This window comes from Colletotrichum acutatum (assembly GCF_030867785.1).
Source record: "Colletotrichum acutatum strain CBS 112980 chromosome Unknown BDZ83scaffold_29, whole genome shotgun sequence".
Classification (NCBI taxonomy): Eukaryota; Fungi; Ascomycota; class Sordariomycetes; order Glomerellales; family Glomerellaceae; genus Colletotrichum; species Colletotrichum acutatum.
This window is the reverse complement of record NW_026849023.1, coordinates 188,486-216,253: the sequence shown is the minus strand read 5'-3', so window position 1 is coordinate 216,253 and position 27,768 is coordinate 188,486. Positions and strand designations below refer to the sequence as shown.

At 53.4% G+C, this 27,768-nt stretch overlaps 6 protein-coding genes across 6 annotated transcripts; 4 read left to right on the top strand and 2 right to left on the bottom strand.

Annotated features, from left to right (window-relative positions):
• Positions 1-19: 19 nt before the first annotated feature.
• On the top strand, positions 20-1,354 carry BDZ83DRAFT_549205 (uncharacterized protein; the record flags this gene model as incomplete). Its single annotated transcript, XM_060503474.1, has 2 exons — positions 20-1,115; positions 1,167-1,354. Coding segments are annotated over 2 exons (1,284 nt in total), but the record flags the coding sequence as incomplete, so codon positions are not given.
• A 375-nt stretch (positions 1,355-1,729) lies between these two features.
• BDZ83DRAFT_573671 (uncharacterized protein) lies at positions 1,730-2,089 on the top strand (the record flags this gene model as incomplete). Its single annotated transcript, XM_060504636.1, has 1 exon — positions 1,730-2,089. One exon carries the CDS (start codon positions 1,730-1,732, stop codon positions 2,087-2,089), a length of 360 nt encoding a protein of 119 aa, XP_060366883.1.
• Positions 2,090-3,778: 1,689 nt separating this feature from the next.
• On the bottom strand, positions 3,779-4,574 carry BDZ83DRAFT_237562 (uncharacterized protein). The gene has a single exon (XM_060501853.1). It carries the CDS (start codon positions 4,323-4,325, stop codon positions 3,873-3,875), a length of 453 nt encoding a protein of 150 aa, XP_060366882.1. The 5' UTR covers positions 4,326-4,574; the 3' UTR covers positions 3,779-3,872.
• A 6,069-nt stretch (positions 4,575-10,643) lies between these two features.
• Positions 10,644-11,412, bottom strand: BDZ83DRAFT_237445 (uncharacterized protein). Its single transcript, XM_060501851.1, has one exon. The coding sequence runs from the start codon at positions 11,300-11,302 to the stop codon at positions 10,805-10,807; it is 498 nt and encodes a 165-aa protein (XP_060366881.1). The 5' UTR covers positions 11,303-11,412; the 3' UTR covers positions 10,644-10,804.
• A 7,466-nt stretch (positions 11,413-18,878) lies between these two features.
• On the top strand, positions 18,879-21,824 carry BDZ83DRAFT_729314 (uncharacterized protein; the record flags this gene model as incomplete). Its single annotated transcript, XM_060512817.1, has 3 exons — positions 18,879-19,078; positions 19,196-19,249; positions 21,159-21,824. The coding sequence occupies exons 1-3, from the start codon at positions 19,049-19,051 to the stop codon at positions 21,822-21,824; spliced, it is 750 nt and encodes a 249-aa protein (XP_060366880.1). The 5' UTR covers positions 18,879-19,048.
• Positions 21,825-26,176: 4,352 nt separating this feature from the next.
• Positions 26,177-27,461, top strand: BDZ83DRAFT_718221 (cyclin; the record flags this gene model as incomplete). The annotated part of the gene is made up of 2 exons (XM_060512044.1): positions 26,177-26,383; positions 26,448-27,461. The coding sequence occupies 2 exons, from the start codon at positions 26,177-26,179 to the stop codon at positions 27,459-27,461; spliced, it is 1,221 nt and encodes a 406-aa protein (XP_060366879.1).
• Between the last annotated feature and the right edge of the window lie 307 nt (positions 27,462-27,768).

Sequence of the window (27,768 nt, the reverse complement as noted above, 5' to 3'; positions counted from 1 at the left end):
CCCCATCTTGCAGCTTCCACCACAGCCAGAGTCTAACTCAGCCCATGTCGAAGATGCCAACCACGAAGAGACTGATGTGTGCGGCCCAGAAGAAGCTGCCCGTCGTCTGGAAGTCGAAGCTCACGAACGAGAGCTCGACGAGCAAATCCGCACAGAGTTAGAGGCCCAAGAACGCGAGGCTATATGGCGTCGCCGATTGCAAGCCGAGAGTATCAACAACAACCCCCAAACTTCTCAGGCACCATCCCAAACACCGCCCCTCGTCATTGGCGCACCACTAGGCAAGAATCTCACCGTCGTAGAAGCCGCACGCCGCCTCGTCAAGCAATGGGAAGCAATCTACGAGTCTACACTCTCATCATGCCCAGACGCCGCCGGCCCCATTCTCGAAGAACTAACACAAGCCCGCGCCCGGCTCGATACCCTCGTAGCCCACCAACAACAACATCATGGAGAAAACACACAAATCCCCCTCCTAGACGAAGACCCAACAACAACACCACTCAACTCGCTCCAAGCACACAAGGACCAAGCCATCGCTTCCAGAGTCAAATTTCTCACAGACTCCCTCCCAGACTCCTCCTTCCCGCCCGAGCGCGCCAACATCACCGCCGCAATCTCCCTCTACAGCGCCTCCCGCATCCCCTACTCGGCCAACTGGGCCCTCATCTACGCCGGCCACCTCGTCGACTCTGCGCCGAACTACGCCTCCTTCACCGCCGACCGCGCCGCTCGCCTGGCCCGCTACAACCGCCTCCACGGCGAAGGATGGCTCTGGATCGAGCCGCCCCTGACTCGTAATGCCGGCGGCGGTCCCTCGCCCTTCTTCTCCGCGCGCAAGAGCACGTTTCTCCCCGAAACGGACTCGACGTACGACATGGGTCACTACAGCGTCACCATGTCGTTCCGCAGGATGAAGTCCTTCGCGTATTGCGGCGCGGAGCCGCTGCTGAGAAGCATGGCTGTATCTAAGAAAAGGAAGCACGAGGAGTGTAACGACAACGACGAGGAGGCGGCGATGGTGAACTTGAAAGACTGGCCAGTCGTCGCCGAAAACGAAGACTACGACGACCTCGACGCCGCTTCAGACTCGGACCTACCGTGCTTCCCTCCCCGTTATGCCAGAAAGCCCAAATCGCCCGCGCCATCATCTTCCTCTCGCGCAGGTATAAAGCCGCCATCCGCCCTCCGCCGCAACCGTCCCTCGCGCCACCCACACATGGCCCGCGATCCCGCCGCGCCAACCCTCCACTTCCGCACCCTTCTCGACAGCGGCGCCACGCTGCCGATGCTCTACAACCGCGACGCCCGTGCTCTGGGCATCGAGCGCGGCTTCTACGCCGCCGTCTCTCGCATCTCAGTCGAGACGGCCTCGGACACGGTGGCGACATGGTTGTATGAGATGGAAGTCGCCGTCGTGGACACGGTCACATGCGAGCCCCTCGTCTCGGCGTCGTCGCCCGTCTGGCCGGCGGAGGAGCCTATGCTCGGCGGGATCACGCTGGTAATGGTACACGGCTCACCCAAGGCCGGAAGTGGTTCCTTTGCGTCACCTGGGGGAGGCATGGACGCTGTGGCGAAGACGACGGCTGAGGGTGGGACGACGTTTCTTGAAAAGGCGACGAGTTTGGTTGATATTGCCGAGGGCCGCGATTACGGTCGTCTTTCTGGGCTTTTGCCGTTCAAGGTGTGTTATGTGCAGAGCACGCCTGGTCTCCGGACGATTTGGATGGGCGAGGACCGGCGCGATGTGCTGGGCGCGCATCGGATGCCGGGCCAGATGCGATGGGCGCCGGGGACGGGCAAGGTGTGTGACCCGGGTCATCCAAGGGAAGTGTGGAAGACGATCTGTCGAGATGATGACGGACGGCCTGCGGTGCTTCGTATGGCACATGAGGAGGCGGTGGTGATCTCTGGCTATGGGGAGAAAGGGACGAGCTTGGTTGATGCTGAGGAGAAGGGATGGAAGGGACGGAGTGAGGTTACGGTTACGGACAAGAATGGTGTTAGGGTGAGGCATGTCATTGAGCCTAGGACCTTGGAATCGCAGCAAGAGAAGCAACGTAAGAAGGTTAGATTATTTGAGTAGATTTTGTTCTAGGAAAGTATTCAAGAGAGTTTGACGACCGAAGTTGAAAGCGTCCATATGTTGCAACTCTAGTGTATTTCGCTCAACATGCAACTTATCAACAGCGACGAAGACGACCATGAAGCTAGCAAAGTCCGAAGAGGACATACGCAAGCCATAGCTGGGCGAACCTTGACATGTGTATCATATCTTTCGATGCCAGTTGAGCATTCTACTCTTAAACTCAACTGGTAGTTCTTGACATACTTGACTTTGTGCCACCGATTCCCAAGTTACAAGACAAGATCAAGACGAACACGAACATGTTGATCTTATCATGCCCAAGCTTCACCCGTCTGCCCCAGGCACCATATGATGATTTGACCGGACGTCAATAAAAGGCAGAATCTCGCATACCCATCCACCGAGAACTTCACATTGGACTTCCATAATAAGACGCTTCGTCTGAATATTCGTACCCCGTACCACGTCCGCCATCTGATGATACCGATAGCATAAACACTCTTCATACACTTACATATCCATCATTTCACATCGTCAACATCAACCAGCGGTGAAGCTGTCAGGACTCAGAAAGGGAGGGGGGGGGGTCCGCAAAGTATTACCCCCGAAAGCATCGTCGACAGCCCCCCTGATGCTTCCTCATGCGCAAATCTCGGTAGCATCCGCCCTCAAGGGTCCCCGAATAGGTATTCCGTCATCTCGCCTCGCCCTGTCGCTGCACGGGGTTCGATTGCGACTCTGTGAGTTCCGCGTGTTATGAACAAAGTGGAAACGCAATGCCAAAATATGACAAGTCTATTGATAATTCGGTGTATTCGTAGGGCAAAGAATAGAAAACGAGGCTTCTGCGTGGCGGTCAAGAAATCAAGGGGCCAGATGGTCCAGGGATATACGAATAGAGTTGGGACAACGTGACCAGCTAGGCGCTCGCTTCGTGATATCTCTGCTATCAATAGCATCGATAATATCCGTAATCCACCAACAAACAAACGCAGTAAGCAGTGAAAAACACTTACATTTGCCATGCCTCCTTGCATCAACAAAGAACCGCTTGCTTTTTGGGGCCGTCCAGCTGCCTTAGGCCTCTTGCTCGCGCATGCGGGTGGCTGTTCGGAACGGGATTCCTAGTATAGGGCGACTCAGAAGGGGGAACGGAGATGATAGCCTGATTCGAGTTCGACGTTCTCTTTTTTCGCGGCGGCGGGCTGGGCTTCGACATGGTAATATCGATGCCTCTGCAGCCTGCCCATCACGATCTACCGGGGGTGTAGCAGCAACGCCAACGGCCGAATTGAAAGGCGACCTCCAAGGCTCGATTCGCTCGAAGCCCCCAAGAAACCCACTTGCACTCCGTTGGTCGAATACGAATCGCCCGCCTTGCTTGCTCCTGAGTCGTTCCCCGGTCTGGTGATCACAGAAAATCGAACAATGACTTAATAAGCCAGAAGGGCTCCAATCCACTCCTGTGAGTCCTGTCACTCCGCCCAATTTCCCCAGTATGAGCAAATGCGTCTTTTGACCTTTGGACCAGCCCGCCAACGCCGAAGGAACGAGCTGGAAGCCTGGGAATCTCACTCGCCGAGACCCGGCCATCCAGAGTATCGCGCAATCGGAGAATTAGGGCGGAGTCTTTTCCCCCAGGGCCCCAGACGCAGGAGATTGTAGGCCGCAAAGAGGGATTGACGCGATTCGAGCTAGGTCTGGGGGTGGTTCTGAGTTCATGGCCGAGTAGCCAATGGGCCGCCTTGGACAATACATTTTACACCCGTCCCAGGCGGCCCTATGGCCGTATTTCCCAAACAACTAGGCACGCCGTTCGCGCGAAATCTTGTTTTACGTGCAGGCTTACGGTGGGGGAGCCAGGCGATGCGTGGTGGCTTGCAGATGCGAGAGTGCAAATCTGCCAATTCCAGCGCAGGACCCCGTCCGGCGTCCGTCCAAGGGGGCCGCCTAGTCGGCTTGTGGGAGCCGTGTCGCGTGGAGATGTGGAGGGGAACGCGTAAAGTGGTTTTGTTGTTCTCTTGGTTCTCCCTATTGAGTCTTGTCCTGTGGCCCTGTGGGAGGGTGTTCGTCGCCAAGTTAGTGTGTGGTTGGTGTGCAACTCGGGCGAGGAATGGAACGGGCTTTTGGGACTAGTTGTAATTTCCATCCGAGATCTCGAGGGGGGACCCCTGGGAATATTGAACAACTGGCAGACACAAGCAATCAAACTGCCTGCTTGCAGTAGAAGCATGTGCTAGTGTGAGTGTCTCTCAGACCCAGAGATAGCAAAGTCGCGATGTTTGCAACGGCATTGACAGGACACGTCCCCAGCCTCACAGGCTGCAGACCGATCGATATCACTCTGTAGGGATACTCGTCAATATTGGGGTTCGATGGATGCAGACGTCGATGTCTCGGTTGTGCAGCGCAGCGCTGATATCACCGTAATGCCCCTAGTCTCAAGCGACGCCTGTGGTAGCCTCCTCTAGCAAACAAATCCGAGCAGTGTTCCATTGCCCCTTTGGTCTGTGCGATATGGCATCAGAATGTCTCAGCCCCGTACACCGGAACATGGCTCGTTCAACGAACGAGTGGTGATTGACTTGCCACGGGTGAAGAAACATGATAAGACCTGACAAGAGGCCGTGTTTGTGTTTCGAGACGATATGCTTTCTGACGACAAGCAATCAGCAACGCGATGGGGGGTTGCGCGGTTTGTTGGCTAGTGCCACAATCCGTGCCCAGTAGCTGAACCAGAACGAAGCCGTCAACCGCGAATCTTGTGCCCTTTCGAGGTCATTCAGCTGCTCAAGCACCCGCAATTTTCGGTGCTTTAGACATGCTCCTGGGCCGCTGATTGCTCCTTGCAGCCGCCGAGCCAAATTCGCCTAGGCGGTGATCCCGGCATTGGCTTCACAATAGTGCTGCAGACCCGGCTGACACCCTCCTCAAGGACCCGGAATAGGCAGGCCGGTCGGCGCATCCGGTGCCCCGTATGTGGGGATGCGACGGGGATGCAACTTGTCTTCATTACAGGATTCGGGCCCTTGAGAAATCCATCGCGGTCCGAGGGGGGATATGTATTCGTAAAAAGGCGTTGACTCCTGCGTGATGCCTACAGGCAGGCAGGATAAAAGGTTTAAAGGGTCGTACGGAGTAGCTATTGAGGAATAGAGGTCGCAGCTCAATCAATGGTTCATATTCTGCCACATGCCGAGCAAAGCCGGAAAACCGGCTGCTGAGGGCAGTCTCGGAGGACCCAGACCAGTTCGTAACTCCTGTGGATTAGGTAGGGACCAGGAAACCAACCTTCGATGTCGACGGACAGACTGTGTCTCGTGACTAGACCATGATCCATGAGGAATGTCGTGGTGTCTGTTCGTACGTACCTATCCATACAGCCTGCTACGGAGCCCGAGATAGCGTATTCGCGTGCGACCAGGCCAGGGCATATAGGGTCGTTTCTGTTACAAAGGCGAGAAGTCCTGACTGTTCTATGGAGACCCCTTGCTGACAGTTTTCGGTATGTCACCGCACATGCATTTTTGCCTGAGCTAGGTGCCAAGTGAGATATCCGTAGGAATTGATGATGAAAGCATGTGTGTCAAAGTTGGTCTCTAGAGCCCCTAGAAGAGCACTGGCTGCGGATAATTGGCTTGGTAGGTGTCAAAGGTTGATGATGGCGACTACCAAGTTCTGAGGCGGACGTCCGTTCTTCGAAAAGTAAGGTGGCTGGAGCCTCAAGGCTGAAGGAGATTTGAACCGGGCGTCGATCGTTGGTGCGCTCGGCATCCGCACCTGGAGCGGCGTGCGAGCTTGATACAGACCTCATCTACCGTTTCCGTGGTGAGGCGGGGAGAGATAACGGACCGTCAGATTACATCTCGAAATGCTGCAATTTCTGGGTACGAAGTATGAGAGCTGTGCGCTACCGACGCCTCCGCTGGCACGGGGCAACGGTGTCGGCTATGAACGTTCTTCGGTCGGTCAAGAATCGGGTTGCCGCCTCGCGTGGATGCAGGTGTCCCCGAGGAAACTCTCAATGTGCCCTTGTCCTAGGGATATAGCTCGAAGGAGCTTAAGGAGCTTCGCAATCGTCCCCGATTAACCCCATGGTTGGCTGTCCATCAACGAAGACCAAGTGGTTCAAGTGTACCATTATGTCACATCCCCGAAGGCAAAGGTGTCTCTCCTTCGAAGCAAGTGTTCGACTGACTGTTGCCCTGTATGGGTCAACAAGCCCAATGTCATTTGTATCTGTATCTGCGTGGCCACGTTCAAGGATTGCTTTGAAATCTCATCATAGCTTTCTCGGAGCTTCGGCAGCTGGGCATTGTTCGCGCAAATTCTATGCAAACTCGCGTTATTACATGAACTCCGATGCAGCTCGCCTGACCCTATGTAGCCCGTCGTAGACTCTGGACGGCCCGACATGAAGCTTTGCTACCGCTTGGGCGTGAAAAGGGAGGAAGCTTGCAATCTATGGCTAAGGAAACCGTGTCTACCGGTACTTGGTTCGTGCTTTCGTAAATAATCACGAATTGTAGTCTGCAAGGGCGACTGATCATCCATCGCCGATGGTATGTTACTGGGGCTGGAATGACCAGTGACACGCGAGACAATCCATACTAGCCCACTCCAAAGTTTCTTTGGTGAAGTCCGAGCGCATTGTCTAGCCACTGATTCGGGGCATTCTTCAGAGGCTCGACAAGGTTTCTTCGTAGGTCGCCATCTCAGCGGATGGTGATGGTCCCGTAAATTGGGATGCTGGAACCCGACGCAAAAGTGCTCATCCAGACAGAGAAGCCCCGCGAGATAGTTTCGAGATCTGTCTAATCGTCTAGGTCCAAAGTCAATCAGAAGATGACGGACACTTGAGAGACCCGGGATTTCGGACAGCTCGCATTTCGCTGATGCTAACGATTTTGGTCAAAGCTCCTGGCTGCCTGCCATGGAACCAAGTCAAGTAGAACTCCCGGATTGGTTGATGTGGTGCCGAGCTCGATGGAGGGTTCCGCGTGTGATATGAATGGGTCGATGAGCGAACTGGTGCACCAATAGAGACCAGAGGTGGTTTGGAAGAGTCCGAAATGGCGAGGTGATGCAACTCTTCGCTGTTAACCGAATCGTTTTGGAAAGTCCATCAGACTTGAAACGCTTGTAGAGTCGTAATTGTGATTATAGACGAGTGGTGCAGCAGCGAATACGACTAAGGCACTTGGTTGAGGATGGCAGGTGAATTGAGTTAGCACCGCTCTCCTCGCAGGTTTGCGTAGGCGGCCAGTGGTGGTGATTGCTCAGAGCATATGTGGGAAGCTTTGAACGTTTCCTCTTCCAGTTCCTGTCCCTGGCGAGGATGCACACGCCGCTTGCTCCAAATGGGTAGCGTGCAGTGAGATGGTGCCTACGTTGGGTTGACAACCTGACATTGGGTCGAGTGGATGGGATGGCAGGTGGTCAAAGTGCAGCTGTTTGGTTGAACCCATTCCTTAGTGGTAGCGTGTGACGCTTTGATTGTTGAAAGCATTCTGACGGCGTCCACGATGAGTTCATGGGCCAACCGTCGCTAGCATGGTAGATGCTTGCGAAAAGATTGGGACGAAATCCATCTCTGCGGCCACGGCTACCTAGCACAACGTATTCGCAATGGCGTGTCACTCTGTGTCCTTGTTGCTTCTTTGTATCGATTGTCGTTCATTAGTAGAAACCTGATTCCAACAGTCTGACCCCTAATGAGTGCGGGTTTGTACGGCGAGACTTTTTATTGAGTCTCCGTTGGTGACAGGCCTGTCGATTGGTTTCTGAGAGGCCAGACAAATGAGTAGTAGTACGGAGTAGAGCGCTGGCAGTAATAGCGGTCATCTTAAGGGCCCAAGCTTGCTAAGCCCAAAGCTGGAACATTGCAAGTGTCTTCGCCGATGGTCGTTGCTTTTTCTCCTCTCTTGTTGAGCCTAGCATGGCCCACATAGACATGTCCGGCAGAGACGAGATGTGTGGGATATTGCGAGAGACGGTACGGCAGCAAGGGGAAGCTCGAAGGGCAAAAATCTCTTCGTGACGGTGCCATCCGATTTGCTCTGATGGGGTCGAGAAGGGTCGATTGGATTAACGAAATGGAAGCTGTTCTTGGCCTGAGACGCAACTATCAATGTCAGAGCTCCGGCGAGAGGAGGCGCTACCGGGACAGGGTCCGCAGCAGAGCATAGGGGGAGAGGAGACGTCGGGTGTTCGGTGTTGCGTGTCATGGGATGAACCACAAGCTGTCAGTGACACGGAGCTAATCCTGCTCGGAGTACGAAGTAGATGTCTGTGGGTAGATGGTGGCCAGTTGAGAACAGTTGAGAGTAGGGAAGTTGCTTGTCACAACAAGAGTTTCCGTGGCAATTGAAGTTTTTACATTGGCGACAGCGTTCTTGACGACTGGTTTCAATGAATAGATGGACCGTATGACTGCTGTGTATTCGTACTTTGTGGAGAACATCACTATGCAGGTGCAGAGCTGTCTTATTCGCACAAGACACAGCTCCCAATGCAAAGGATAAGGTTTGCATTACTAAGACACGACATTCAGGGATTGAAGAACACAACGTGCACAAGATCTGGCGCTAATCCCAAAGTGAACAGATAGCTCGGCCGATTGGACGGAACCGGGGACGGAAATCGGAGCTTGTACCTCTCTTAGCGCGCCTTGACGTTCAGCCTCGTGTCTTTTGTGCAGCTGTGGATCTGCACCGGGACACCTCCTCCGCTGCTTACCTAACGGCAGCTCGAAGCCTCAAAGTGTGGCTGACGGGATGGCGGAAAAACAACGACATGGCTTCGTCTCTGCTTGACAGCTGCATTCACTTGTCAATCTTGATTCCATGCAACTGCATTCCTGTCCATACACAATTCTTCTAATCCCTCCATAAACCTTCTAGACGACTCCACGAGCAATGCAATCCCTGCATCCAAACCCGTCAATTTCTCCCTTTTCGTCCGCCTCGCCATGTCCGAGACCCATCATCACCGCTCTGGTTTGTGGGCAAAAGGTCGAAACTCCAGGCACTATCGAATGCAACAACCCTGCCAACTCGACGACGCCCTGAGGCAAATTTATCATTTTGTTAGACTACGGAGTACGAATGCTCACCACCAGCCTGTCTACAGTGGCATAGTCTAAGGCACTTAGTCAAGACACCGACTCCATCGCGAGTAAACCATGTGAGAATTCAACGTCAACGACCCCTTTGCTCCGAGTGGAATTAAGAGTTAGGGCCCCATACGGATCTCCCAACAAACTCCTTGACTACCAAAGTTTTCCCCCGAGCAGCCGATACATGCCCGTGACCGCCCGACGCCGAATTGCGAGCAAAAAGAAAACTGCAATTTCGGGCTACGAGACCGTCGCGCCACACGGCACTGAGCCGGCAAGCCACATTACTGTGGTCTCAGCCCACTTTCGCTGGCAGCTTGGACGAGAGTTGCAGCCTGCCGCCAAACCTATCATTCACGATTTTAGGCGAAATGCCTCGAAGCATCAATGCACTTCAAGAAGCCGGCTAGTATCTGAGTCCACAGAGAATCCGATGCGTTCTGCGAAACGTGCCACAGTATTGCCATCTGGCCAGCGAGCGGTACAAGAAGTAGACGTCTTAACACAGCATCGGGAAGTACCGCACCTAAACCAGACACCCTTGACGTGATGTCTACGGATACACGGTTCTTTCCGCCATTCTCGGCCAGACACAGCGGTATTCGAGGCAACCTCACGCATACCGGTGCTGCAAATATTGTCTTACGACACCCCACGGACTGACCGCTACGTTCCAGCCTTTCGAGACTTTTGCATTTTCGCCGCCCAAGTGGACAAGTTTGCGGCAAAACCAGGGTCCAGGTGGTTGGGGAGGACCACCGAGTTACCGACAAGTCTCGGGCCTCCAAACACTTCCAAGAGTCACAACAGCGGTCAAACCGCCTCATATGCATGAGGCAAAGAAAATTTCATTCCCGATCTCTGAGAGACTGTGCAGAGTGCTTGCATGTCGTTGCTGTCGAGACGGTGGAATGATGGGGTCAACATTGAGGAGAAAACTGCAGAAATTTTCTTCTGATATGGAAACTTGAGTGCACACTTGAGCCGCAGCTGCCGCAGGCCGTCAGCCATTGACAAATCATATTGAAGCAGATGGCGAGCAAAGAAGCTAAAAAAGTGTCATGATGCGGGACTCGGTACGCGATCGCGGGGCGGACCAGGGTCGCGACGGCGGCACGGGTTGTCCCCAGTCTTTTTTGGCGTCGTGCAGCAGCGCACCGGTTCCTTTCTGGCACCTCCGAAGCTCCGGGTCACCATGCGGGTGCACGCTCGCGTGAGGTCATTCCACGAGTCATCCCGCCGGTGTTCACTACAGACGATTATTGGTAGCATCCGGGCGTTGCGAGATTAACGCTGGGGATTGCCTGTTGGCGTCGAGATCATCCCCGAAGCTTGCGGAAGCACCAAGCAGAGCGAACAGCCCATGAGGGGTTGGAGGGGTGGCTGATAAAACGGAGTCTCTGAACAGATTCTTTCCATGGTCACCGACGACGTGCAGCCTACGGCAACCAGCGGTGATGGATATTGAAGCCAAACTGGCTTAGGAACTTCTGCACGAAGAAGGATTTGAATGCGTTATTGCCCAAGACTAGAATGGAGTCGCGATGATCGCAGCCTGCGAATCGGGGATCGGCACCGAAGAAGGGATGTGTGGCTTATGAGCAACCGCGTTTGCTCCCCCGAGTCGTGATAGTTTCGTTGGACACTTCGCTCAGACTATGACTTTCTTGACAAGACAGCGCACGCTTCACATTGATGGAGCTCTTTCGACGGAGCCTCAAAGTCAACATCATACTGGAACAACCTGCGAAAGTAAAATCCAGGGTCCAGGCCTTCCCGATGGGCCCATGGTCCTTGGCCCCGGTTTGAGGCTTCAAAAACTTGCAGTTCGTGATGGATACTGGCAGGCCCCACTGCGGGGACGCTTTGTAGAAGAAACGCTCCCGGACAAGCGTTAGCAAACACCTTGGAACTTCGAAGCTGATCCACACCTGCATGACCGTGGGCGTGGAGTCGGGGAACCTTGGAGGCGGGCACACAGGGCGACAAGATTTCGACGCCAGTGAGGCCGGTGCATGCAACCACTTGTACATGCATCGAAAGCTCGCATGCAAACAAGGAAGAGAGAGGAGAACAGAAAGCAAAAGCCCCATACACGCAAAATGGTGACGAGGCGAAGTGAGGGGGAAGATTGGAGCAGGTTGCGAGATTTCTGCAAGACCAACTGCTGGGGCTGGAAACGCGGTCTATTGCTGCAGTAGCAACGTCGGCGGTTCGAAACTATGTCGGTGCGAGATCACGGAGACCGAAACGGGTGCGGACACGTTCTGCAAACTGCAGATCAAGGGCTTGGATTCACCAACCAGCCCCAAGATGACGGCCCTGCTGATCACAAATGACACACTGGTCAATTGCGTGCCTTGTTACCCATGGAGACTACATGTTAACCATGGGGCCAGCTCGCCTCTCAACTTCACAGGCCGAAGACGTGCAGGAAACAGATGCTTGAATTGCCTGCCCCTCCAGATTGGTAATGAGCGGCACCCCAGCGTCACCACGTTGAATTGATTGAGGGGAGGGGTCGGGGGGTTTCACGGACCCGGTGCTCCGGCAACTTGCGAGGCCTCGTCCGAGGATCGCTGTCGCTCATCGCGTAGGGGTGGTTTGAAGGTCGCGTATCGGCGCGTCTGCATCTGAGGACCCATTAACCTCGAACATGTCTTCACTCCGCGTCGAACCGGGCCACACCCCGCGACGTTTTGTACAGAGTATACTGTAGGGATCAACGAGAGACCGGATCCAACATCACGCAATCCACCACATCATCCTGTCTTGCTTTAGCCGCACGCAACAATCAAATAATCATCGAAGGCCAATAGACCCGGATTGCCAAAGAGGCCAGACAAGGAGCTCCCAGGCTGCCGGATGGCGCGAGGGGGAGGAAGCTTGGGGAAGTCGAAGTGGTGGAGTGGGAACGGCAGAGCCAAGCGCATCATTTCTCGACCAACAAGACGCTATATCCCAGAGTTCGCGATAGACGAGCAGGTGGGATTCTTGCAGAATTCGGTCACGAAAGTTTGACCCAATTGAGGCGTATCGGGCTATCAGTTGGCCGGCCATGCCTCGGTGTGCGTGGCACCAGTTGCAGTGGACATGCTGGCATGTGGTGGTGGTGAGCTGGTTCGGGGAAATAATTGCATGTTTTCCTTGATTTGCGGTTTTCTCGAGGTGGTGTACGGAGCTTGATGCTGGTTCGCGACGTTCCTGAGCTGGAGATGTGGAAGTGTGTGTCTCTCTCTCTTTAACAGGGTTGGGAGAGGTGCTGCTGGTGAGGGGTAAACGAGGACAGAGGGCCCCCTTGTTGGACCAGGGTCCTTGTCGCCATCGCCTCTGGGGATTTGGAGCCTGCGCGCTTCTACTCGTCCAGCCACCCTACGCGAACTGACAAGGCCATGGCTGGGCCTGACCGAATCGGGGGAGCCTATTGCTACTTGATGCAACCGAATAGCTCGCTTCCGATGCCACTGCTGCTGCTGCTCCTGTGTTGGCAGAGAGCCCGGCCGAGTTGACAGAAGGCAGGTTTCAAGGGTGCAGTGCATGTGACGGCTCCATTGGCAGTTGAGCGACGGAACTGGAGGCGAACGCAAACCGTCTTTGGCGGCCATGGAACAGAACGGTTGCTCGCGTATGAACGGTTCGAGAACGGCCAGATTCTGGGGAAAAGGACGACTGGATTGCAGCCGCGGTTGTGTGGCACGGCCCTGAGGGCAATTGATTGGACACATGACTCTCTCTTTCTCTCTCTCTCTCTTTCTTTAACTCTGAAAATAGGCTGCTAGAGAGATTGGGGGATCTTCAGGGCGCGGATGGTCTCTCAATCTGGTCAAAGGGGGAGGTCATTGCCAGCGGGAAGGCTGCGTAGCCTACCTAGTGTGAATCTGGGGGATGACGGATCGACATCTAGATTTGGTGACAATGGCGAAAGGGAGGGAGGGGGAGGGCAGGACGCGGGCGATAAACATCGCGTCGAGGGGTATTTCGAGGACCGCGTAAAGTGGTCATCCGTCCTAAATGTAGAACCACGCCATGAGAAGCCATCGTCGACTTTTCTTGGAGGGGGCCAGGCTTAGGTGATTCAGGCCTAGTCGGGGCCCTTTGGAGGGGAGGCAGCACTGGGCACGGGGGAGAAGCAAGGGCCTTGCACTGACCTTTGTTCGTCTGATGTTACAGGTGGCTGTTGCTTTTCTTTGACAATTTGGGGGTAGGTGTTGAAGGGACAAAGCGTGAGAGGGAGAGAACTGATCTAGAAGGATTTCTGTATGGTTTGAAGCCAAAACGCTTTGAGGTCAATCTTGCTTACGTTCTTGTTCTCAGCGGCCACTTGCATCATTGAAGATCACTTTTGGTCATTGGTAAGTAGACAAAGGAGCAGGCTTTGAGTCGCAAATGACGCTTGGCGTCTTTTCTTTGCGTTCTCCGTCTCCAACGGCGCCGGTAGAGCGGAACCGCGGCTCAGGGGGTGGTCAAGGGGCCGGGGGTGTTTGCGGTTGGTGTTAGACGAGAGAACCGAGTAGGGGAAGGGGAGGTTGAGGAAATTTGAGATTTGGAACTCCTCTCAAATCACGAGACATTGATAACAAAAGGGGGTTGGGGCATGAAGTGAGTGTGGTCTCGGACTTGAAGTCTTTTACGGCCACGGCTTTGACGATTGCTCACACCGGACGGGTGCGAAAGTGGATGTTTTTTTCCAGGTGTTGCAACTTTGCAAGACAGGCACGTTCGTCAGCCGCCGCCCCTATTAGTAGATACGGAATATAGCCCGGTCCGGGCAGATTGCTCGATCATCAGCCGATTCTTCGTCTTCGCGAAGGTGAGGAGGACTCCCACCGGACTCTCATGATCAGCATTAACAAGAAAGAAGAAGGAATGCGCGTACCTTTGCCAACCAACACCACAATAGCCAGATCAACCAATGTAGGAGAAAGGGGCGAGATAGGTATCATGATTCCATGTTTCTGGAATGGAAGGAAATCATCAGCCTGTAGATTGTGTATGGCTCCATAGGCGCGTGTCGGAACTGCCGCCGTGACCCAGCATATTTAGACGCCGGACACGCTTGCTGCATGAATCGGGGGATGGGGGGGGGAGGCGTCTGCTGGCTTCAGGGGAGCCGAGATGAATACTCAGTAGGGGAAGGGGGGGACCGGGGATGAGACGCGGATCGGGATAGGGATGGGATGATGGGACATGCATTGGCTGTGCTGAGTCAGTGGAGGACTGGTTGTGATTTGGTGTGATGGGAGACGCGGGTATGATATTCAGATGACGACGATGGGGTTCATTTGCGTCCTCCTGGCTGTACCAAGTACGAATTATCTAATGCAACTAGAGCACGAAATATGCGGTATTTGGGTGGGTGGAAGCTAAGCGCGAAAATGGCTGCTTTTCCCGGCCGCTCGCTGCTGTCGGTCTCGAATAGTTGTTTCTGCTCGGGTGAGACATTGGGCGACGAGTGGCAGGGAAACTAAGTGGCTCCGGTTTTTCTCTTTTCTTTTCTAACTGCTCTCTATTCCACGAGAGGAAACTGAGACCTGGAGCGGTGACGATCCCGCGTGGGCGGTAGTGGTTATCAGAGAAAGAAGAAGAAAAAAGCAATTCCATTGTACGTGTGCTCCATGGCTAATGCTGGCCGCTGGAACGGGCTGCGATCGGTTTTGCAAAAGTTTCTTTTCGGGAGGACCATTGGTTCGAGTCTCTCAGTTTTCATCACCTTGGCAGCTAGCTCTTCGTTTCTGTACTATGAGCCGTGTGGTTGTCTCGCGCGGCATGCCGGAAGTTGGTAGTTTGTCTTGTTTTTAACGAAAGGGAACTGCGTTCATCCATGATCCGTTGGGTGCCGGCTTATAGTGTATGCATGTTTAGAACGGGGTCCGATATTCCAACTCTCCACGGAGAGAAAGTGCAAAGCCAGAGACAAGTTTGCTGAACGCTATCTAGGACCCGCAACCACCACTTCTTGGACGGGAGACGGGGAAAACAGCGGGAGAGAAGCTATGGCTTTTTAGTTGATAACGGGGGAAAACTTTCGTGGTCTAGTCATTGGTCACTGCTTCCTGGTGGGTGGTCTCTGCTGCTTGCCCAGTGCCTGCTCATCTCGTAACGTAAGCTCCTTAATCAGTTGAGGCGACGTCCATCTTAGAGACCGACTCGCGTGGGGATCAGTGGACAAACAGAGACGGTGCTCAAAGAAAGGAATAGTGACGATCTCGTGGCTTTCAGGGGAAGCGCGGGAGGGGAAGAGGAAGATCAATGGATGCTCTAACAGAAGAACAATGAGGAAAATAGTTGTGGCGTCTTTCTTTCTTGCGGTTGAAGGTTTGAAACGGAGACAGTTGCTACTCTACTGCGTAGGTGCGCCAAAGCTCAAAAGGATTGGCAATTTTTGGGAGTTGGTTGGCGTTGGGCGCTTGTGCGGATCTAGATTGGAGCCTGTTGACGAATGAATTCGCTCCTAGCCCCTCTTGCTTACGGCTGGCCCGTCGTGCCTGTGTGGTTCCTGGAGTACCTACCCATAGGCTATCCGAAGGAAGGCTGTTCCTGGCTTCCGAGATGCCACAGTCTTACGACTTTTAGTTGCCAAACCTCGTCGAGACTCTGGCACCGGGCAGTGTGTGTGGTTGTGTGGGTGGGGGACATGGACCGTAGCACGCGTAGTAAGAGCCCAAACCCGCCGAAACGGGAGAAGCGTTTCCATGTCGGCTGGACCGGCGCGGGGGGGGGGGTTGTGTAATAAAGGGGAACTAAGGCTAAGTCGCGACTACGCCATGCGGCTGTGAAGAAGGAGAATAGGTTGAGCCAAGGCTTTTTTATTGCTTAGGTTCCGACGCAGTATGGGTTATGGTGTATCGGGTGTCTGTCAGCGAAAAGGGGGGTGAAATGGGGTAAAAGAGAACACGATGGTGACGTTGACGGTTGAGCGCGGGTTGTATGCAGGCGACTGAGTAATAGGTTGAGTGGTTTTGATAATGTCTTAATGGAGCCTCTCGCGGAAGAAAGAGATCGAAACGCCATCGCCCGTCACCATCGGCGATACACGATCTTGACGCGCGGGGAAAAAGGCTGGGTTGATGAAGAAGAAACCTGGAATGCGAAAACGCGATGCACAAGAGCGGGTTCTTTTCTCACTTTCGAGGTCTCGTCCAGATCATTGAGTTCTGGGAACTCAGTCATTCCAATGGTCTCTTCGTCATTGACTTTGCGGAGCAAATCGGGCATTTTCGTCTACCAAGGAATTGTGAACTTTTTTTTTTGGGTTGGTTTAGCAGGCAGTTGTCTGGCCAGATTGATTTCAGTAGCGTTATAGCGGGTACTACGAATTTGCATATTGAGACTTTCCCAGTCATGGCATTGGAGAAATACTCGCTGCAACGGTAACTTTTGTACGGATAATATTGTCCATATCGGCACATTTGGTTCCCATCTCCTATTTCCATCCATGGAGAATTGTTCCATCTCGCTTGCAGTAATAAGTCTGACCGCCTAGGATCGTCAAGTCCCCTTTTCTGAGGCGAGATTTGCAACCCGCAGAAAGTCAGTGAGTGTATCATTAAAAGGGAAAGGACGCAAAAAAGAGTCAGTGCCCACGCGCGTTCGACGGGGGATGCTAAGAAAAGATAGAAGACCGTTGACTGGACGGAAACACGTCGAGGCAAGTAACGCATTGATATTTAATAGAAATCCGGTCTTTCCATCTTCTTTTGACGTTCGCGTGCTCCCGCGTTTCCGGGAGATCTGATTGGACCGTCGCGGTGTGGGGTAAAAGTCTTTTTTGGAGATTTGGATTCGGGGTGGGGGGCACTTGCTCGACTGGGGGTAGTGAAGGCGCGCTGTGACTGGTGGGCGGGTGCGAGAGCCACCGAGAGCTCGGGAAGCCCTTCCCCCCCTTCCTTGGTTCGTGGTGGGGTTTAATTGGAGTGGTGTGATTGGATGTCGAAAGAACTTCCCCTGTAAGGTCCAGGAAAGGGTGTCTCTTAGTTTAGTATCCGTACCTACTGGACAGTGGAAGCGTGGGGCAGGGGCATTTTCGAGGCTTGGAGATTACCTTGATGAGAGTGGCAGCATATTGAGGACCTTGGGAAGAGCCGAAGGAATTGAGTGCCGTATGGAAACTACCTCACGCTATAGGAACCAATCGATCAAATGGACCATGATGACGGAAGTGTGGTGGTAGCTAGTGGTGCTGAGTGGGCGGACCTGGCAAGCTTGAGCCTTTGGGATCCTCAGGCGTGGAGACTTTCCGATACTCGAGAAGAAAAAAGAAACCAAAAGCAGAAAAAAGCAAAGTCGGGCGTTTCCTGTCCGTTCCCTCCGCGACGAGTCGTGTCTCTCCCTACGCAAAACCCCCCCTTCATGCTGAAAACGTGATTTTACTCTGATATGCCTGTTGATTCTAACTAACGTTTTTGATGGACTCTTCCAGGCATTGAGGCATTGACGAACAACCAATATTCATCTCGAACATTTTCCACCTTCTATCCGGCAGGAAAGGGACACATACTCACATTGTAGGATCAGATGGAGAAGGTACCCGAAAACGTACCTAGCGCCGAGTGGATTTTCACGGCAGAACTGCGCCGTGCTGGAGCAGCTGGAAGGACCAGGAGCTATTCCACTCCGACGTAAGCGTGCCCAGCCCTAGGATTAGGATGTGTGGATTTCATAGGTTCATGAACAGGGGATAGCCTCGCAAAAGGATGGAGTGATGGACATGCCTAGGACGTACCTAACGGCCGGGAGCTTCCATGTTCTTAGCTGGCAAGGAGAGGCGCGTAATAAGAAAATGGAGTCTCCTATGCACGATGCATCTGGTTTCTTGTACAGGCAAGTCGATTGTGCATTCAATTGTAAAAGTAAGAGAGAGAGAGAGAGAGAGAGTCGTCTCAAGGACAAATTGAACAAGTGACAAGTCACAAGAGGCCTCAATTCTTGTATCTGGATCTGGACCTGCAGAGCCAATCTCCAACGAACAACCAATTGGCAACCTTCAAGGCGGCCAATTGTGTCCCGATCCCCGGTACGCCTCGAACCGTTCCCGTCATTGTGCATGCAACTTCGTAAAGTGGTTGCGCTCCTTGGGGCATTAGGGAGGAACACAAAAACGCCCATTGCATCCGGATAACCCAAAGCATATCCAATTAACGAGGTAAGCCAACGCTTTGCTCCACACAACCGCGATTGAAAAAGATTGAATTGGCGACTCTGGGCGTTTTGGTTGGGTTTGCCGGACGCGCGCTGAGAGAACCTAAGCTTCTTCACGCCCTGAAGTCTGAAGGCTGAAAGTGACATGGAAGCGTGAGAGTGAGAGTGAGATTCATTTGCGAGACGCGCTCGCCGAAAATGAGTACCGCGACGAGATCAGACCGTACGATGGATCGATTCAAAGGGTTCGGATCCCGCTCGTTGGATGACACCGGACAAGTCTCTGGTAGGCCCTTTTTTTTCCCCAAGCTTCCATCCTGCTTCTCCTGCTTCATGTCAAAATTGGAAACTGAAAATGGTCGCTTTCCAAAGTCTCCCCCTTCCCCTTAGCGTCCGTTCCTGCAAAGGCCGGAAGTATCAAGTTTCCTGGGGGCGTAGGCCGGGCGCACGTGCCGAGAATGGGTAATTGAACTGTGAGAAAGACTGCAGCACTGGCTTTTCCAGGTTTAGGTAGTTTGAATCACATACACACACAGGCTACAGCACACACACCAGAGACCAGACAAAAAAATCCCGTGCATCATTTAATCGAACCCCTACTCCATTTACGATGGGCCGTTTTCGATTCTCGATACGTCTGAGGGTCGTGACGGACGTGTGGTTTTCGCGTTTCTTTGTAGAAAGAGCACGCATGCACCTCAATGACTTGTGGTGGACAGTCGGAGGTTGCAGTAGGTTTTACTTGAAGCTGGAGGGCCAAGCCCAAAACCGGGACAAGGCAGGTGGAATTTACACAGTAGTCATCACGAGCTGGGTGGGAAATATCTCGTTACGGAGTATGGATATAGATGATTAGATTCGGCCGTGAGTTACCACTGATCGTCTCTTCATCTGCGTTTCCGGTAAGTGATCTGAGAAAGATGCCAGGTTGACAGCCTGCCGCGGAGACCAAAGTCTTGTGTAAAGTTGTGTCGGAAGCAATTTAATCCTATGCAATACGATTGCACAATCGCTGGTTTGGTTGGCGACGATATGTCAGCGTAATCCATTAATCCAAAAGAAGTGCAACAACCAAAAAGGAAAAAAAAGAAAAATACATCGTGACATCGTCATCCCTTCTTTCCCAGCCCGGCCGCGGCCGCCGTGGCCCGTCCTCCGTCCCGAAACCGCCAACCACTGGGAACTGGGAAGGTGCAAAGGTGTGGCTGGGGGGTTGGGTGTTTCCTTCTAGAAGCTCGACCGCTGAGTGGATGACGGCCGGTGCGGGTGCTGTTGACATTTGACGACAACTGCAGCCTTGATTGGGTCTCCCTTCTCCGTTGTTCACCTCGCGTTTCTTACGGCAGACCACCTCACCTCACCTCACCTTATTACGGATAGTTATGTCTGCAATTCCATCAATTCCATCTCTGATGGAGGCCCATCCCGGCCAAGGCCCGCGCTTGAAATTTATGCGCACAATGCACGACGCACGAGGATTTGACAACGTGCACAACAAACATACACACACACACACACCGTCTGGATCTAATGTGGTTTTCTTTTCTCACAATGTCCAAGATCTCGATAACAAATAATAAACAACAAACAGTCTCACGATTCACGAAGATAAGAGCATGGCCGGCTCGACCACGACCCGGGGCCTGGGAAAGGAGGCCACATTCAAGGGCCATGTGGAATGACGGACATTATAACAATCACCATCCAGGGCATCAGATCCAGACGTGCCATACGATTCATCCTCGAAAGCTTATGTCACCACTTTCATTAATTAGCACATTACGAATACTGTGCTCCGTACCTTGCGCATCCCGTTGCACGACACGCCTGACACGATCCCGGATGCACGAGCGAGACACATAAGCCACACTTATTTCCGATTCTCGTTTTCTCTATCCGCACCTCGCACTTCACTTTATCAATTTCGAATAGTTCAAGTGAACTGAACCCACGAATTGATCCACGTCTGGTACTATTGCACAGTACTTCATACATACTGCGTCCACCCAGGCGTCAAGAAGTGGATCACATAGACGGCATATCGTCGTCATTTTTCAACGGTTCATATCGCCAAAACCGGTGCTGGGGGCGGTCCCACGAAGAAATTCCCACCATTACTGCGTATTATCCACCCGCGACGCTGCAAAGTACGGATACCGTAGTACCTTGATCCCCAGCCCACGGGTTACGCCGTAATAGCAAATTCAAACGCCACACCACACTGGGACACACGCATCTCACGACACCACCACACACTCGAACCAGGAAACCCTGCAAAAACCATCTGAATTCGTACCGCGTCGTGAGCCAATCCCAGCGGGTCGTTCTATCCTTCCCGTTAATCCCTGCTCCCAACACCACGCACACACGCCTCTGCGTGGTATCACTGGCTCTCCATTACCTATCCGAGCCTCGCCTTGCCTAGCACAAACACGACCCATTACACGCAGAAGCTGGGTGCAGAACCTGAGGAAGAAGTGGCTCCAGTCTTGCTTTTCATATTCCAGGATTATCTCTTTTTACGCCAAGAAAGAGACTGAATTGGTCCTGGTTCCGACAGAGAGAGAGGCGGATTACCTCCACCGTCCGTCCACTCGACCACAGTCCACACACACCATACACCGCTCACGTAACTCTCTCTGCTTGGGTGTACGGATATTGGTCGTACTACCTGACACCCGCTCGGCACGCATTGGCACAGTCCTCGCTCCTCAACCTCCCACCTCATACCAACGGCACAGCACAACTCAATTCCGTGACGTCCAGTGGTCCAGTGGAAACTACGCAGTAACCAACTCCCTTGTTCAACAGGCGATCCCACACGCACCAATCATCCGTCCCAAGCACGACTACCACCCTGCTGCCAGCCTGCTACTGCCTCAGCCCCGGACCAAGTCTGACTCTGACATCCAGCGAACTGGCCTTCTACTCCGTACGCTCTGGGCAATCCGTAAGCCCTGGAAGAGAACGTTACCGAAGCTCCGTCTCGGGCTTCTAGAGTTCCTTCAACGGAACGGCCCCAGACCCGGCTTCCACGAAACGAACAAAGACGAGCGCTGGTTGTATTTGGCGTGCTTCACTTCTGAGCAGCCGCAGCAATTAGCACTAGCATCAGCATCGGCAAAAGCATTGTATGGTGTTGGTTTCTTCGACCGGTCCAGTCCACCCCGTTCATCAGGCCGTTCCTTTGATCGAACTTGGTTGGCGCCGTCGAATTACATTGCCCCATTGCCTCCCTATCCCCTCACATTTCGCCTCAGAACCTTGATCTGTTGGCTTTGTTCGTTTGAAGTCTTGACGCCTCCTGCCGAACCTTGTCCCGTACAAGCTACTGCTTCCTCCTGCGGGCCGTATCTTACGGGTGATACCTTACGTGGAAACGCACCACATTCTCGGACACACAAAGAAGCAGAGGTAGACACAGAAAAGGCTCAAGTTGAGGATCACCAAAGGCACATTGGTGCCGAACTGCGCTAAGCCCAAGCATTATTCAAGAACAAGGAAAACGCGCGCGGAGGTGCTGCACAAAACCGGACATTTGAGATTTCGAACTGGCATTGCTACCGGTCAGCCGGCTTACGGTTACGGATTACCACCACTACCACTGCCACTGGAACTCTATACTCTGTACGGTACCTGCCTTGCCCTGTCGCCCTGTATTATTTGGGGAAGAGAAAGGGTGTCAAAGGTGCCGCGGGGGTGTGCCAGGCCAAACTAGGACCCAAGCTCGTCAGGAGCTGCTGCTGCGCTGCTGCTGCGCACCACGGCTACTTCGTACAAACCACAAGCACCAGGCGTATCCAATCGACGGCCAGTTCGCTCACTTTCACACTTTCTGACGATCCACTCGAGCAGAAAGGTACTGCTCACCTTTGCTCGGCGGCCGGCGCTGTCGACAGGCATTCGGCTTGCTGGGGGTGGCGCGCAGACGACCGGGAGACAAGATAAGAGACACGACGAAAGGCACGGAGAGCAGCAGGAGACCGTACCGTACTTGTTCAAAGTGCTTGGACAAGGCAGACAAGACAATCAGACAATCGTCAGAGAGGAGGCAGTCGACAGGACAAGCAAGCAGGCAGGCGAGCGGCGAGCGGTGTCGACAATTGGATTGTATCGACGCAGTCGTCCTCATCCCTCGCTTCTTCCCTCGCTGCGGGCTTCATTATTAGGTACTCCGCACCAAGGCATCAATTACGGTGACAGGCAAAAGACGCAGAGACAGAACAGAGACAGCATTGTGCTGCTACTGCTGGCCGGCAAGGAACCTCACTCAGCCTGCTTCGCGCAGCTGCACTTGCAGGGCACATCTGCAAGGAAGAAAGAGGGTCGGCTCACTGCAAGTAAAGTGAGTCCAGCGTCCATCCAGTGCAGTCCGTTCCTCGGTATCCGTAACGTATGCGGATTCCATACAGGCAAGTAATACCACCTACTGCGGCGGGCTACAGGCTACAGCATGAGACATTCGACAGAACAGACGCAGAGGGCAACCTCAATTTCGTGGTTTTGCGCTTCATATGGAGTGGAATTGCTGACCTGAGGTATTCGTACAGTAGTCGTCTGCTGGATTTCCTGATTGTGTCCATCAGCCAGCATCAAAAGTAGCAAAAGGCGCATCAGCCCAGCAGCAATAGCAACCTCAGCAGGCAGAACACAGGCCATACAGAGGCCAGGAAGCTACCTATCTTACATAGTGATACTAGGACAGGCGGTCTTGGATGAAAGGTACGTTGATCTCATGTATCTTTATGCTATGCATCAGGTGTGGAACTACCTCTCCGTCATTCGCGCTTCCCCCAGTCTCTCCCCTTCCCTGTGTCTAGCCTGGGTCCTTCCCTGTCGATATCACGACAAGATACTTTTGTTGACTATGCGAGAGCGGCGGCAATGGAAAGTACCGTGCCGGTTCTTGGGATCCACCTGGGGGGACCTTGCTCTTGCACTTGGGTGGCACCAAAACCAGCACCAGCACCAGCACCAGCACCAGCAGCAAGTACCAAGAATTCATAAATCGGACTGGGTATTCGCACCAGGACCACCAGCTCATTCGCACTTGTTCTCTTACACACCCCTCCCCTCCTTCCTTCCTCTCCTCTCCACCTCACCCTTCCCGTTCCCCCCTTCTCCTCTCTCTGTGTCTCTGTCTCTTTCCCGTGCCTCCCTCGTTCATCCCGGCCCCCCCCCCCTCTCCTGCTCCTTCCCTCTGTCTCTTACACGTAGTACGTACTATGCAGTAGATAGGAAGGTAATAATCGTCAAGGAATACCTAGACAGGCACGAAATACACACCCACCTCAGACGCGCATTCGCACCTCCCGCCCACACACACATCCTCAGAAGAAGGGCCAAAGCTGCACCTTTACGTAGGTACTTGGTCCATGTACCCATCCACCAGCGGGCCCCAAAGTACCTTTTCTTCCCTCCCAACTTACTGCAAAGTAGGAGCCCCAGACGTACCGCAGTACTCGACTGGCCGGCCTGTTAAAACACCTTGGTTCTCTTCCAATCCTTTTTCATCTCCTCGGCCCTCCTCCAACCCTTTACCTACCCTCTCCTCCCCCTTCCATCCTCCTCCTCGTCCCTCCCCATCCATTCATTCCCTCCTCTTCCTCTCCTCGAAGACAGTCCTTCCTGACTCCTTTGCTCGCCGAAAACGAAAAAAGGGTCTTTCCATTCTCTAATCCTCTCTCCCCCCAATTGAGAATAGGAAAAAAGAGGAAGGTAGGAGAAAGAGAGAAGACTTAATCTGGCGACGTCCCCTCCCTGACTGAACCGACTCGTCTCCCTCGACTCCCAACTCACCACCCACCCACCACCACCAACCACGCCCAAAGCTGTCAAGATCGAACCAGCTTCGTCTTGCACACGCCCCCTCTTTTCCCATCAACTCTCCGACAACTCTCGACATTTGGGAACGGTTCGCCAATTCCCAGGTTTTCGAGCTTGCAGAGTGTGACCGGAAAAGCCACAGAGAGAGCAGGAATACGCAACAAAGAGAAAGAGACTGGAACTCGATTTAAAGACACAGTGAAGAAGACCTTGATTGGTATTTTCTACACTCTCTTTCATCAGACAAGACAAGAAAAGACTCTCGCGTCCCTCCCGTTCCTTGCATCCCTCTCCCGACCGTCCGCCCTTCCCGCGACGACCAATCCACCCCCTGAAGAATTCCTCGCCTCGACGACGACCAAAGGAACTCGACTCAGACGTGCAACTCCCACGACGCAACAAAACCCACCCACACACCCATCTTCGGCCCTCCGACGACTACTACGAAGGCTCCCTTTCGTTCCGCCGGCCTGCCATCCCGCCCTCATTCCTTCCAAGAGCCCCTGTGCGATCTTGGATTGTGTCGGCTCCAAAGCTTCTCGAGCAACCCCGTTCCCCAGAAGCCCGATTCTTCGTCCCCGTGGATTCCCAAATCTCTGGTTCCCTCGATAAGGAAAGAAAACTAGGAGAATCATTTTTTTTTTTTTGGTTCACCATCGCTTTCTCCCAAGACTTGTCAGACCGTCGAGAATATCTCATACATGATCCCATCAGGATTATAGATCATCCCTTTTTGTCCTTCGGGCACCGTCTGTGAAAAGGTACGTTTTTTTCTTACTACAGCAATGCAATTCAGATGAAGATGTGCGCCTGGCCTGCCTATTCATCACCATCACCCAACCCGCCCTGCTCAATCCAGCCTGATGACCGGATGAACCTTCGTCTCCATCTTCTAAACCTTCCCCTACCCAGAGCTTTCTCCGTTCACCACCATCTCCACTTCAAGCACTCATCGTCCCCTCTCCGTTACCGCATTTGTCAAGAGTACGGCTTCTGAACTTCACATCTTTCCTCCCTCCACAGCTTTGCGTGCCGTTGCGGTATTCCTACTCAACGATCCACGTACACAAAAGTTTACCCCCACATTTTACCAAGAAACCCAAACCACCACCAGTCCGAGGTCAGGATAGCTCGAGGGGATACGTTCATTCGTCGCTCCCCCAATCCAATCCTCAGGAATTGTCTCAATTTCGTCTGTCTTGACAGTCAAAGTTGCACAACTCCGTGGCGGTAAGCCTCGCCATCACTTCACACTCCTTCCCTTTTCCCTCCCCAGGTCCTGAGCCTTTGCCCTCTACTCGCTCCCTTCCTCCCCTACGATCCTCTCATTGCCTAGCATCCCAGTCAAGAGACGCCAATCTAGATGATTCTCCATCTCCCCTCGTGCCAATCCATCTCCCCACCACCCACTGGTCGAATCAGGGCGGCGCTATCTGAGTTCGAGATCTGCCCCCTTTGGATCGGCACCAAGCGGTATTTACAGAAGCCGGTTGCTCCTTCATCGCGCCCGTCGTCAACCTTGGAACAGCTGCTTGTCTCACTTCGTCCACTGCTCTAGGCTTCCTACAGCGCCTGCAATCGTATAAACGAACCGCGAGCTAACCCAATCTCCTCTCTTCTTTTAGAGTCATCCACTCGACCTCTCTCATAAACGGCCAGATTCCCGGCCACCTTTCCGTCCGTCAATCTCACCCGAGGAACACGGTCTCGCATCATTTCGGCTTCTCATCCAGCCACAGTCACTCTTTTGCCGGACCCTGTTCGCTTTCAACACGCTCCTTCTAATACTAATATTCTAATCTCTCGGTTGCACTATTCCACTCTTTCACAGCACCGATTCTGAAGACTTTTTTTTTACCGTTTCTTTTTTCACGTCCTTCCGTCTCCGACCACCAAAAAAGCTTCCTGGAGAACTTAATCGTCATTCTTTCCCGTTTCGGAACTTCGACCCGTCAGCCAACCACCCTTACACCCGCCCTCGACTCACCACATCACAACTCAAAATGGCGTACTACCAACAACAACAGCAGCACTCCGATCCTACCTTCTTCACAGAGGACCACGACGAACCCCAACGGCCACGAATGGGCACTCGGGACGCCGCCAAGATGATTGCGAGGCAACGGCAGGAGATTATCGCCAGCGAGCTTTCCCGGATAGCTGGTGATGAGTACTTGGAGGATATCATGAAGCACATGAGGCACATGGAGGTAAGAAGAAGAGGAAGGAACCAGTGTCTTCAATTGGATCGGCTTTACTGACACCTGACTTCAGGATGAGACGATGCCTGATGCCAATCTCATCGACATGCAAAGAGAGATCCAATGGTACATGAGACCCTACCTCATCGACTTTCTCATCGAAGCCCATGCCGCCTTCGCCCTCCTCCCCGAGACCTTGTTCCTCACTATCAACCTCCTCGACCGGTACTGCTCAAAGCGTGTCGTCTACAAGCAACACTACCAGCTCGTCGGATGCGCCGCTCTCCTGATTGCCGCCAAATACGGTGACAAAAAGGACCGTGTGCCCCAGATCCACGAGCTCAACAATATGTGCTGTGGCCTGTACGATGCTGGCATGTTCACCCAGATGGAGATGCACGTCCTCAACACCCTCGAGTGGACCATTGGCCACCCCACCGTCGACTTCTTCACCCAGCTGATCGTCGCTGAGGAGCACGACAAGGTCGAGGTCGAGCACATGGCTGCCTACATCTGCGAGATTGCCCTGTACCATCGCGACTTCGTCTCAACCAAGCCTTCCATTATGGCTCGCTCATCTCTTGCCTTGGCAAGAGCGATCCTTGGCGAGCCCGAGATCAACGACGGAGAGTGGGACCACGTTGAGAACGTTACTCTGCTGACTCTCTCTCAACACCTGCACAGCCCTTCTGTTGCCCTCGCGAGGAAGTACTCATCATCACACTTCTCTGGTGTCGCCAAGAAGCTTGCGTCTTTCATGGCTCACCAAGCTAGCATCGCGCGAGCCCAGTCGGGGGTCCCTCCGAGTCCGCCTTCTGAGTCCGCCTCAAAACACTCAAACATCTACAGCACCCCCCACAAAGGCCACGGAGCTGTCGCAGGACTAGTGGAAGGATACATGACCCCGCCCATCACCCCTGATGGCGCCGCATATGGGACCGTTAACAAGGACGCATACTCCATGCCGCCGAGATGTCCGGTTACCCCGACGCCGCAACCCAACACAGCGGCGTATGCGCAACAACAAGTGCAGCAGCAATACGCCCCCTTTGTACACCATCACACAACGGGTCACCACATGGCCTAAACATCGACCAACACGAGTCGAACCCAGCGAACCAACGCTACGATACGGGCAATCGAAGCTTTTCCCTCATTATACCCATGGCAGGGCAATTGAGCGACCTCCCAGGAAGTGGATTAAACAGGAAAAAAAAGATTGTTTGCCGCATGCATACAGAATGGTTTTTTTCATCAACACGTCATGGCATCGAGCGATTTGATTTTTATGCAACAAAGTCCATTTTCACTCAGCAGAAGTGTCCCAAAAAAAGGAATACGGATCATACCCCAAACAACCCCCAAGTTATTTTTTTTCTTCAACAGCATTCAGC